We start from the raw sequence: 11,602 nt of genomic DNA on the forward strand, positions 1-11,602 counted from the left end.
ATGAATACGACTTTCTTGTGTATATATGTTTTCATCTAGGAACTAAGATTTTTATTTTTATTTGTGTAATGAAAATACATATTTTTTTATATATTTGTTGTAGCGGCTTAAAGTTATAATTATTCATTAGAAAAACCAGATAGAAAAGGATAAATAGTACAATTGACGGTCCAATGTTATACACAAAGAGCATTTTTAGGTTTGATCTTTCATTCATATTTAGGTTGTTTTTTAGAGGCAAAAAGTCTAAACTTGTAAACTAATCTATAATGGAAGAGGTTGATCAAACGTCTATAATCCGCAAAAAGAATATTGTTTTTAATATCTGCAGATTGTTAAAATAAATTAAAATTAAATAAATTGATTTTTTAAACTTAAAAGAGTTGTTAAATATTGAAATTAAAATAGTTCTAGTTTCACAAGCATGAAAGGTTTCTAATTTCAATTCATGTAAAAGATTCAATATTAAAATCATACGGATCCTTTGTTACTTATTAATAGATCAACAAATGATTAACTACATATTTTATCTCCTGTCATTTGTTGTAGTTAAAATGAGGATATATATATATATATATATATATATATATATATATATATATATATATATATAAGAGACATTCAAATAAAAAATATTGATCATTTTAATCGTTGATGTTTTACGATGAATAATTTGATTTTAGGTGCACAACATAATGTAATTGAATTCAAATATAACTATGTCATTGATATAAACTGACCTTTTATATGCGGTTAATATTTCGTTTGTAGTTAAAATGAGAAATATTAAAAAAAAAGGCATTCGTATAAAAAAAATTATTAATAATTTTAATCGTTGTTAATGTTTTGCGATGAATAATTTGATGGGTAAATTACACCATTCGTCCCTCGTGCATATGCCAGAAAGCGTGTTTAGTCCCTATTTTCAAAAATTAACTCGGACCGTCCTTGAGTTTGTTTTTTCTTGCACGCTTAGTCCCTATTAACATGAAATGACTATTTTACCCCTAATAATTTGTTTTATCATTTTTTTTATTTATTTATTAGTTTTAAATTAAAATAAATAAATAAATAAAACAATTCATCCCCACCATTCCTTCTCCCATTTCCCAGCTCCTTCGTCTACCTTTTTCTTACATTCCCTTCACCAAAATCATCAAGCTTCTTACATTACCTTCACCAAGATCATCAAGCAGTATGAAATCATACCAAAAAACCATCAAACTCAAACCCAAATCAAATCATCTTAATTTTATGAAATCTGAAACCCAAACAAACCAAAATCGATAATCAACATCATTTCGAGATGAAATCCCTAAACCTAAATTCGTAATGAAGCAACCAAAATCTGTCATGAAATTCCTCGATTAATGCCCTAGATTGTTGAACTTCGACATACATCAAAACTTCGGAGACGATGACCGAAATGAATGATGGAGGTATGCCGGCGACCGAGAGGAATGAACATCATCATCTTCACCACCACAATACGTGCAACTGTGCGGACAGTTGTCGGAGGTTTCTGGCGATGGAAATGTCCTAGCGATCGAAATCCCACTGGTCCTCCCCTATTGACAAACACACCCATGCTTCCTCCTTATCCCGCTCTCTTTTCCGATCATCGTTAAGATGTTAATCCACCACCGATCTTCTCCCAAAAAAACTCAGACCACAACCATCGATCCACAGTTTGTGTGTTTTTTTTCTTGTTTTCTCGATTAGTAATACAGTGAAAGCGATAGGGAAGATTCATCGGAGAAGTGGAAGCGACGATGGTAGCCGGTGACTGGCCAATGAGTTAAAGGTCTCCGTTTTCCTTCTCATCGATTTGATATGTGTGTGTTTTCTGCGATTGTGGATGGTTAGGGAAAGTAAAGAGGCGTTTATTATTTATTTTTTAATTTTTAATTGAAACCTATAATAAAAGCATTAAATTAATTGAAAAATAAAAATACAATGGTATTTTGGTCATTTCAAACTTGACAGTGACTAAATTCGCAACAAAATCGGCTTTCAGGGATGAAGCGTGCAAGGTTAAATAAAACGAGGGACGGTCCGAGTTAATTTTTGAAAATAGGGACTAAACACGCTTTTTGACATATGCACGAGGACGATTGATTTAATTTACCCTAATTTGATTTTAGGTGCACAACGTAATGTAATTGAATGCAAATATAATTATGTCAAATGTATAAAATGACTACAATGACAAAGGTGTTTTGTAGTTTAGAAGATATTTGAAGATGTTAGAAGAAGGTAGCAACATCTGCGCAAAGAAGAAGACACACACCTTTTTAGGTCTACGGTCTCCTAAACTCAAACAATCAGCGAATGTTAATATATGCACGTTAGCGCAAGGTCTCTTTGACGCTACAAAAAAAGCCAAGAAGATTACAGACAAAAATCAAACACTATCTTACAATATTCTACTCCACAAACCATTAAGCTCTTATCATATACATAAAAATATCAAATATATAATTCTATATGCATTATGGGTAAAAAAGAAGCTCTCTAGTAACGTTAACACAAAAATCCAAATCAAAGCCGAAAAAAATTAAAGTCATGATTTTTTAATATATCGTAATAGTTAAGAACACACACAAGCCAGATATTTGAAAAGTAAATATTAATTAGATTACATTAATTCAGTCATATTGTATTTTATTTAAGCTCATGGAAGTGGCGTCACATCACAAGCCTTGTTTATTAACAATCACATGACTAAAATGCATTAAATAGACGTGTATGGTCTTTATAAAACCTATTAGTTTTCTAGTTTATCCAATGGGGAGGGGAATGAACTTTTTCTTTCCGGTATATAGAAATAGGGAGCACAAACCTGATACCGCTGGACTAGCAAAGGACATATCCTAATCATTTTTATTACCTCAATTTATTACAAAATTCATCCATTTATATATGTTATAACGGGTCCATTATATAGATAGAAAAATGTAGATACATATGATCCAACTTCATGTCTAGTGTTTGTTCCATGTATTGCTGATAATATTTTCCTAGATTGTTTGTAATTGTAGCTCTTCTAAGGGGGGCTTTGTTTTCTTTTTGCCTAAGAACAACGAATCAATGATAGTTTTTTCTAAAGTTTTATAATATTTGAAAAAGGTTTTGGAAAACCTTTTACATTTAGTGAATAAGGCTCATTTGAGATGACACTTCAAACACTTATTTTTCTCTAACATTTTAATTTTCTTTTAGACTATATCACAATTGATCCCTACATTTAGTAACATTTTATTTTATATCCTAATTATATTTAGATAATAGATTCTTTTAAACTTTATATTAGTTAATTAATTGATTTAATAAACAAAATAAAACTTATAATGTTTTATGAAAAAAGTTATACAATTCAAAAATAATTGTAAGAACTTTTAAAATTAAAAAATATTAAATAATATAAAACATTGTAGTTACTAGGCACTTAATGTCAAAAAATTAAATTGAAAAATAACTTTGTTGGGCATTTTATATTGGCACTATAAAAGATGATAAAATTTTCATAATCTAGTTACAAAATATTTTATCGTTTTTTATATTTTTTAACTACATTGTGAAAATTTTATCATCTTTTATAGTGCTGGAGTAAATTACCCGGCAAAATTATTTTTGAATTTTATTTTTTGACATTAAGTATCTAAAAAAGATAAATTAGTTAACGACATATATTAGTAAAATAATAAATAATATAAATAATCTTAATAAAACATTTATGATAGATAAAAGATAAATTAGTTAATTTTAGAATGTCACTATTCATCTCCAACCCACTCACACCCTATAAATACAGTGTAATGGTAAAAACAGAATAGCATCTTACTTGTAATCTTGTATATTACCTTGATGGACCAAAGGGATATTAGTGGCCAAGAACATCAGCTGTGGTTTTGGATCTTTTATTTTGGATGAAAAGGGCATTTTGGTCAAAAATCCAAAGTGACGATATTACCCTTGACTGGAAGTGAGAAATTTGTCGGGTTTCCTATATCATGCTCCAAAAACCGTTAGTGAGGAGAGAGTTCACAGTACACTATAGTAGATAGTAGTGGTCTATAAGTGGGTCCGAGAGTCTCGAGTCACCACACTTCCATCCAACCGACTTATCACTTCTTCTCTGGTACGTTCATATTCTCTCTCTCTCTCTCTCTCTCTCTCTCTCTCTCTCTTCTTCAGCTACGATGTTTTGATCGATTCTAATTCGAAATACTTAAATCTAAGTTCTAATATCGTATACTACTTCAAATATGGCAGTAAAAGCAGCAACATCTAGACTGTAGCTTCAATAGCTAACTTAACACCAAGTTTTGATGTTCCCAAAAACGAAAACGAATTTAGATCTTATCATGTTATGTTTAACGCCAATATTTCTTTCTCTTTCTTCCAATATTTGATCTACAGTTCATTTGAATTTGAAGTATTTTTCTGATTTGCACATCAATCTGAATTGAATTCAAATCTGTTTCTCGTGATTCATCTATAACTCCCACAGCCTAGTGTGTTGAAACAATTTACAGCGAGATTCAAATGACAACAGCTAATTCTAGCGATTCGCCTCTTGTTGCTCAAAGGTCCGTATCATACTAATCCTTAATATTTAAACTTTCATGCATACTTTGGTCCTCCTTCAAGTTTGACTGAATATAATTTTTAATTTAACTCTAATACTGTGTTGTATATTAAATTGATATTTATTAATCATATGTACAATACAACACTTTAAAGCACAAATTGTTGTGTACGGAGAAAAAGTGTTGTGTACGAATCAGTTTAAGTTTATATCATCAGGTTATTAGAAAAGGTGGCTTTGGTAACCGGTGGTGCAACCGGTATCGGAGAGGGCATCGTGCGTCTTTTCCACAAACACGGTGCAAAAGTTTGTGTAGTCGACATCAACGACGACCTCGGCCAACACTTATGCCAGACCCTCGGTCCCACCACCCGTTTCGTCCACGCTGACGTGGCAATCGAGAACGACCTCTCCCGTGCAGTCGACTTCTCGATCTCCAATTTCGGCACACTCGATATCATGGTCAACAACGCCGGTATAACCGGGCCACCTTGCTTTGACATCCGTGAATTCCCCATATCGACCTTCGAACAAGTATTCGATGTCAACACCAAAGGCACATTTATCGGGATGAAACACGCAGCTAGGATCATGATCCCGTTAAAAAAAGGCTCCATTGTTAACATTTCTAGTGTGGCAAGTGTTACGGGAGGGTTGGGCCCGCATGCGTATACCGCATCCAAACACGCGGTTGTCGGGTTGACAAAAAGTGTGGCGGCTGAGCTCGGGAAACATGGGATTCGTGTGAATTGTGTGTCACCGTATGGGGTTTTGACGGACCTCGCATTGGCACATCTTTATGAGGATGAACGAACGGATGAAGCCAAGGCAGGGTTCCGAGCTTTTATTGGGAAGAATGCCAACTTGCAGGGTGTGGAGTTGGTTCGGGATGACGTGGCGAATGCGGTGTTGTTTTTAGCGAGTGATGACGCGGGGTATATAAGTGGGGACAATCTGTTTGTTGATGGTGGTTTCGCGTCTACAAATCACTCACTTCGTGTGTTTCGGTGATTGTTTTATTTTATGTATGATTTGTAATGTTTTATTGTTGGATTTGTGTTGCATGGAATAAAAGTTTAGGAACTTTTTAACTTGGAACGGATTTGAAGTCTACTGTTCAACATCAAAAGTGACATAAAGTAAAAAAGTGTTTCAGTTAATTTGAAGCTTGCCCATGTCAATCATGTGCCAAGTATGCAATTTCTCAGAATCGTCAGCAGAATTTGACCTAAAATGTGTTTTTATCTTGCTGCTATTGGCATAACGTTTCAACCCCTCAATTTCATTTCTCATAGACTGGTATTGGCCTGTGTATCAAGATTCATACATCTTTTATGTCAGAAAATGCAAAAATTAATAGGATTGGGGATGAAGGATGAAGTATGAAAGATGAAAGATGAACAACTTACGTTCCATAAGAAATTTTTCTTGTTGCACTCTGGACAACTTGTGTTTTAGTTGCTTGTTCTCCACTGACAAATAGACATGTTGTTTTACAAGAGAATCAACTCTAATACCCAATTCTGACACGATATTCTGCATCATAACATATTATAAGATAAATATAAAAACGTTGAAAGAAAATAGATTCTAAATGATGGTTTTACTTTTACCTGAAATTTTTCAACAGTTCTTTCTAGTTCTGCTATATACAGGAGTTTACGAACTCGTGACCTTTGAGCAGAGTGCCTAAATAATCAGTACCAGAAATTCAGCTTAACAGTATAAATAATTTGCTAAGACAATCAAATAAAAGAATTCACATAGTAATGAATCTAACCTTTTAAATGGTTTAGCCTCCATATTAAGTTCATCAGTTGAATCTTGTAGTTGTACAACTGAATCAAGTTGCAGAGGAGCATGAGAGGCGTACTCTGATAAAGCAGAAACAATAGCAGTTTCTTGAATGGATGATACTTTGTCCTTGCTCCTAGGTGAGTTAGGGCCATATATGCAACCAGACTCCAATGAAGAAGAAGAAGATGAAGTTCTATTTTTCTCATCTTTTTCAAACTCAACAAGCCCATCCAAAACAGTTCCAGAATCACTAGATGCCCTACGATGAGACGTAAGTTTTAAACCTGGTTCACAATCACCTAACAGATCATCTAGCCAGTCTGGATGTTCTTCAAAAACAAAACTTTCTGATACAGTTTTCTGGAGCCGTGGCTGGTTGCTAGGATCATAAATTGGGAAATTTGTCTTTGAGATAGGGCACCGAGGTGGAAGTTGAGGTTGCCTTGACATGGTTAACTAGATTTTTTACCCTTGTAGATGAAAACAAACTGAAAAAGGAAACAAGAATAGTTTGAGTAACTTCTGGAACACTATAATAATATAATTAGATGCAACAAGAAGCTCAAACAGTTGCATGCCAGAAAGTTAGTGCAATTTTCATAGGGTTGAGGGAGTTGAAAAGATTAATCTGTTTTGGAACTTCAAATTTCAAAACCTAGTTTTTTTGCCTACAAAACCAAGATTTCCTACAGAAACTAGAGTCGGCATTTCTCACTCTTTCAAATTAGAGAAAATAAACAATGGCTTCAGTCCGATAATTCAAATTTGTTGACCTAGTTTATAAAGTTGAATAAGTTGTTTGGCATCAAAATTCAACCCAAACCTACACACACGTCCTCTTTTGGAATAGAAGCGTTCTGCCGCTTCTTTCATGTACCAATCGGTTCTAGTTCTTGGCTCATGTACTAATCAGGGTAGAAACAAAAGAACAGTTGCATAATTTGAACGATTTAGAAAACCTAGTCGATTAATTTAACTGAATGTACAAATAAAACAACAATTCACCATTAACCGAAGCACGAAACCCCCCTCACCCATCAAAACCACAGTACACCAAAACGAAATGAAGTTGAAAGCATCAAAATGAGTAGAAAATTTATCAAAAGAGACCTGAGTTTCATCGATTATTCATTCTCCAAAAGGTGAAAAGGAAATTGTCAGTCATATACGGAATAAAGGAAACCATCATACAAAGAAGATTAAGAACAAACAATCAAACTTTTTCGCATGCAATTGGAGAAACTTGTAGTAGAAAAGAGTGAAGATTAACAATGTAAGAAGAAACAAGGGAATTTTTGGGAAATTTGACGTACCTTTTTCCCCCGATTTTCGAGAGAGTATGGAGAGGAGATACGATGCGTAGAGTGTGATTTCCAGCTGAGCGGTTCAAGCCGTCACGCTTTGGGTCTTTACACGTTAGCTGGGTGACTGCTTTGTACAAGTGGGGTTCAACTTCAAACAAAAAAATATTTAAACCATTAAAAATTGGTGATTCGGATTTTGGAGTTTGGGACGGATGGATAGGTTTATGAATTTGAGTCCACTTGATAAACAAATTTAGGCTTTTTCTAGAGTATTCATTAAAATAATTAATTTTTGGTGGTTAAATATAAAGAAAATGACAAAAATAGCCAATTATCCTAATCACTTTGGGGAAAATAGCCAAAAAATATCGAAATTGTAAAAATGGCCACAAAAATCGCAGATGGGAATGGTCCATCTGCGATTTGCACATTCCATCTGCGAATGTACAAGTACCTAAAGCACAACTATGTTTTAGGTACTTGTATATTCGCAGATGGAAAAGTCCATCTGCGATTTACACTGTTCACCTGCGATTTTCGTGATGAAATTCTATAAAAACGATTTTTGTTTCCTCATTTTTCACTCTTCAATATAGAAAAACTCTCTCTCTCGGGGATTCCTTTTGACGATTTTTGAAGAAAATGGACGGTTACTTCAACAATCCCGAAAATATGGTTAGATTTTTACTCTTTTTAAGTTTTAATTAACATTTATTTAGTATATGTCTTTATTATTTTATTATTTATTGTATTAGTTAGTGTAAAAAAAAGAAATTATATTGTTTGTGATAGGGTAATTTTGTTGTATTTGATAGTTATAATATTTGTTATTACTAAACTTGAAGTTTAAATGCTATTTTGTTAGTGGTTGTATGAATGTACAAGTAGAGACTGCGTAGACTGTGCATTGGGTAGTTGTACATTTAGTAAAATAGTTAGAATATGCTTATTTTTTTAAGTTATTAGTTAAATAAATTGTTAGAATAATGTTTACAATATGTTTGGTTTAGTTGTTTACAATATGTTTGGTTAGAATATGTTATTTTATATAATTTGAAACTTAAAAATTGTTTGTATAATTGTCGTATAAGTTGAAAAATTGTTAATTTAGTTGAAAAAGTGTTTGTTTATATGGTTAGAAAATGTTATTTGATATAATTAGAAATATAAAAATCGTTTGTATATTTGTCGTATAACTTGGAAAATTGTTTATATAATTGGCGTTTAAGTTGAAAAATTGTTATAGTATGTTATTGTTTTTGAACGTAAATATATAAATTATTTATTAAATATTTGTATTTGCATTGTTATTATTGTTTATGTTATTATTGCATTTAATCTCTAATAATATATTTTAAAATGAAATAGTTGTTTAGTTTTCTAATATGTTATTGTGTTTTTTGCAGCATAATTATAATAACTTCGATGTGAAAGCTATTGTAAACTTAAAGGGATCGGGGTGTAACATATGAGAAGTATTTGAAGTGTTAGATGGTGTGAGACGTGATATATTTAGAGATACAGTATTTGGTTACTTGTTGGACGTCCCTCGTTTACAAGGGGACGGATTGCTGTTCCACAAAATGTTCCTTCATCAGATACGGCCGGACGATGTTTTATCTCCAGATGGAATAAAACGGTTATATTTTAGAGTAGGCGATACGAAAATGGTTTATGGGTCGGAAGAGTTTTGTTTGATAACCGGGTTGAAATTTGCGGAGTATCCAAAAAACATCGGGAAAAAAGTATCAGAAAAAATAGTTAGTAGTAAAAAAAGATGTTTATTGCGTGAGCGGCTATTTCCGAACCATACAAATAGTTCGGTGAAAATCGGTGACCTGAAAAGTTTTATTTTAAATCAACCATTCTTAGAAGTTGACAATGCGGATGCAATTAGAGTATGTTTGATTTACATTTTATGTGAAGGTTTTTTGGGAAAATAAATAAATGATCGCGTGCCACAAGATTGGTTTTTTTTTTTGCTGAGAATTTGGATGTTTGGAACATGTATTTTTTGTTTACTTTGAAAGTTTTATATTATTAATGTTAATTTATATTATAACTAAATTTTTTTTGTTTTGTTAGTTTCGCTTGGGGTAGCTATTTATGGGATTTTAAGTATGATGACCTTGAGGATACATGGAACAAGATAAATAAATATTTATCACTTCCTGAGCGTCGTCAAACTTTAAAATACACCGTCTCAGGATTTACGGCTCCAATTAGGGTATAAAAATTTACTTATATTTAAATGGTTTTATTGTTATGTTAGTTATTTTAATTTTAACTTTTATTACTATAATTGTAAAAATTGTAGATATTGATATATGAGATGCTTCCTGCTGTTCGTGCCTGTGGATTTGTATTGAGAAAAAATAGAGACATGCCTCGGATGAAACGATGGAGTGAGACAAAAAAATTGAAATGGGTTGATGTGAACAAGATTTTTTCAAAGATACAGGTTTATAAATTTTTTTAATTATTAATAAAATTCATTATTATACTTTTATATGCATTTTTAATATGTTCAATTTTTTAGGAGGGACAACCACCAAGAAATAAAATGTCACCGAGTGATGATGAGATGACATATTTTTATTATATGTCATTTCAAGAGTATGTATATGGTGAACGGAAATCAGTTCCATCCCCAGTACGGGACCATTTTAGGAGACAAGACGAATCTTCGTCTAGTATGTCGTTTAGTGGTCGCTCTCATGGTAGAGGTGGGCCAGTGGAAAACCCAACCTAGAGGAGGTGTTGAAACGACTACATACACTGGAGCAACATATGTTTATGAACCGAGAACCTACAGAGGTGTTTGTTGAAGAAGTGAATAATGAAGATCTATGGAATAACATCAGTTTTGAGGAGCCTGCAATATTCCAAACAAAATTTGATGAACGGGTTAGTTACACGCTACATTATTTTTTTTAATTTATTAACATATATTAATATTTGTGTTCATATTTTATATTTGCAAATTTAGGTTGTAGAAGATGAAGTGATGAATAAAAATAATACAAATGAAAATATTTTTGGTGATATTGAAGACGACAAGGTTATTATAGATATTACATTTACGATTTTAATAATTAATTTTTAATGTGTCTTTCGTTAATAACTATAATGTGTTAATTTTAATGTAGGAGTTGGAGGAGAGGAATGAGAATGCGGGTTGTAGTAGGAACAAATTTGATGATGATGTGTTTGATGTAAATGATAATGAAGCTAAAGAGGTTGTTATACTTACATTTATTTTAATTTTTATTTAGTAGATTGAAACATGTTTTAATTAGAGATTTTTGCTTATTAATTTAGGTGTCGGAGGAAGATGAAATACAAATTACGGGAAATGTAAATTATTATGATGCTTATGGTTTTGATGACAAAGAAGTTACACCCGATAGACCGAGGGCTCGAAATCCATCAAAGTATTTGTGCCCTCCGTACACCGAGGTGTTCGTTTAATTTAAAAACTTATATTGTAATAATAGAATTTTTTATGTGAATTGTTTGATTAATAGAGATCTAAACATTTGAATATTGTTTTAGCTGCACACAACACCGAAGCAAAAAAGAAGAGCAAAAAGGAAGGTTGATATGAAATCAACAAGCCCCGTTCCTCCTCCAGCATTTGTTGTTGTTCATGACTTCTCCGTGTTGCGCCTGCAACCTTACGTAACAGGCGGTGAGGTTGTGATCCAGAATTATTTATTTCATTCATATGACGTGCAACATCGTTTGTTTAATTTGGTGTTAGATAGAGAATTTTGGAGCGCCTTGTTTGGGCATACACACGACGGATGGTTGGAGGCAGCGGTAAAATAATACTTAATTTATTTTTTTAAAAGTATTTTCTTTTTTAGTTATTAACAAAAGTATCATAATTTTGTGCAGCATATCACCC

General features: G+C 32.5%; 2 protein-coding genes across 3 annotated transcripts; one reads left to right on the forward strand and one right to left on the reverse strand.

Annotated features, from left to right (window-relative positions):
- The first annotated feature begins 4,051 nt into the window (after positions 1-4,051).
- On the forward strand, positions 4,052-5,684 carry LOC145160943 (xanthoxin dehydrogenase-like). Of its 2 annotated transcripts, none has more exons than XM_079080329.1 (3): positions 4,052-4,141; positions 4,514-4,592; positions 4,810-5,684. In XM_079080329.1, the coding sequence occupies exons 2-3, from the start codon at positions 4,549-4,551 to the stop codon at positions 5,600-5,602; spliced, it is 837 nt and encodes a 278-aa protein (XP_078936455.1). In that variant the 5' UTR covers positions 4,052-4,141; positions 4,514-4,548; the 3' UTR covers positions 5,603-5,684. The 2 variants fall into 2 exon arrangements, with proteins under 2 accessions (XP_078936455.1, XP_078936456.1); XM_079080330.1 differs by having other exon boundaries at positions 4,064-4,141; positions 4,423-4,592.
- On the reverse strand, positions 5,656-7,834 carry LOC145160944 (bZIP protein). The gene is made up of 5 exons (XM_079080331.1): positions 7,702-7,834; positions 6,372-6,876; positions 6,205-6,280; positions 6,001-6,127; positions 5,656-5,898 (listed from the first exon to the last, which is right to left on the reverse strand). Exons 2-5 carry the CDS (start codon positions 6,836-6,838, stop codon positions 5,744-5,746), a joined length of 825 nt encoding a protein of 274 aa, XP_078936457.1. The 5' UTR covers positions 6,839-6,876; positions 7,702-7,834; the 3' UTR covers positions 5,656-5,743.
- Between the last annotated feature and the right edge of the window lie 3,768 nt (positions 7,835-11,602).

The sequence above is a fragment of the Lactuca virosa genome, chromosome 2 (genome assembly GCF_052849685.1).
Source record: "Lactuca virosa cultivar CGN04683 chromosome 2, Lactuca_virosa_CGN04683_v6, whole genome shotgun sequence".
NCBI lineage: Eukaryota > Viridiplantae > Streptophyta > Magnoliopsida > Asterales > Asteraceae > Lactuca > Lactuca virosa.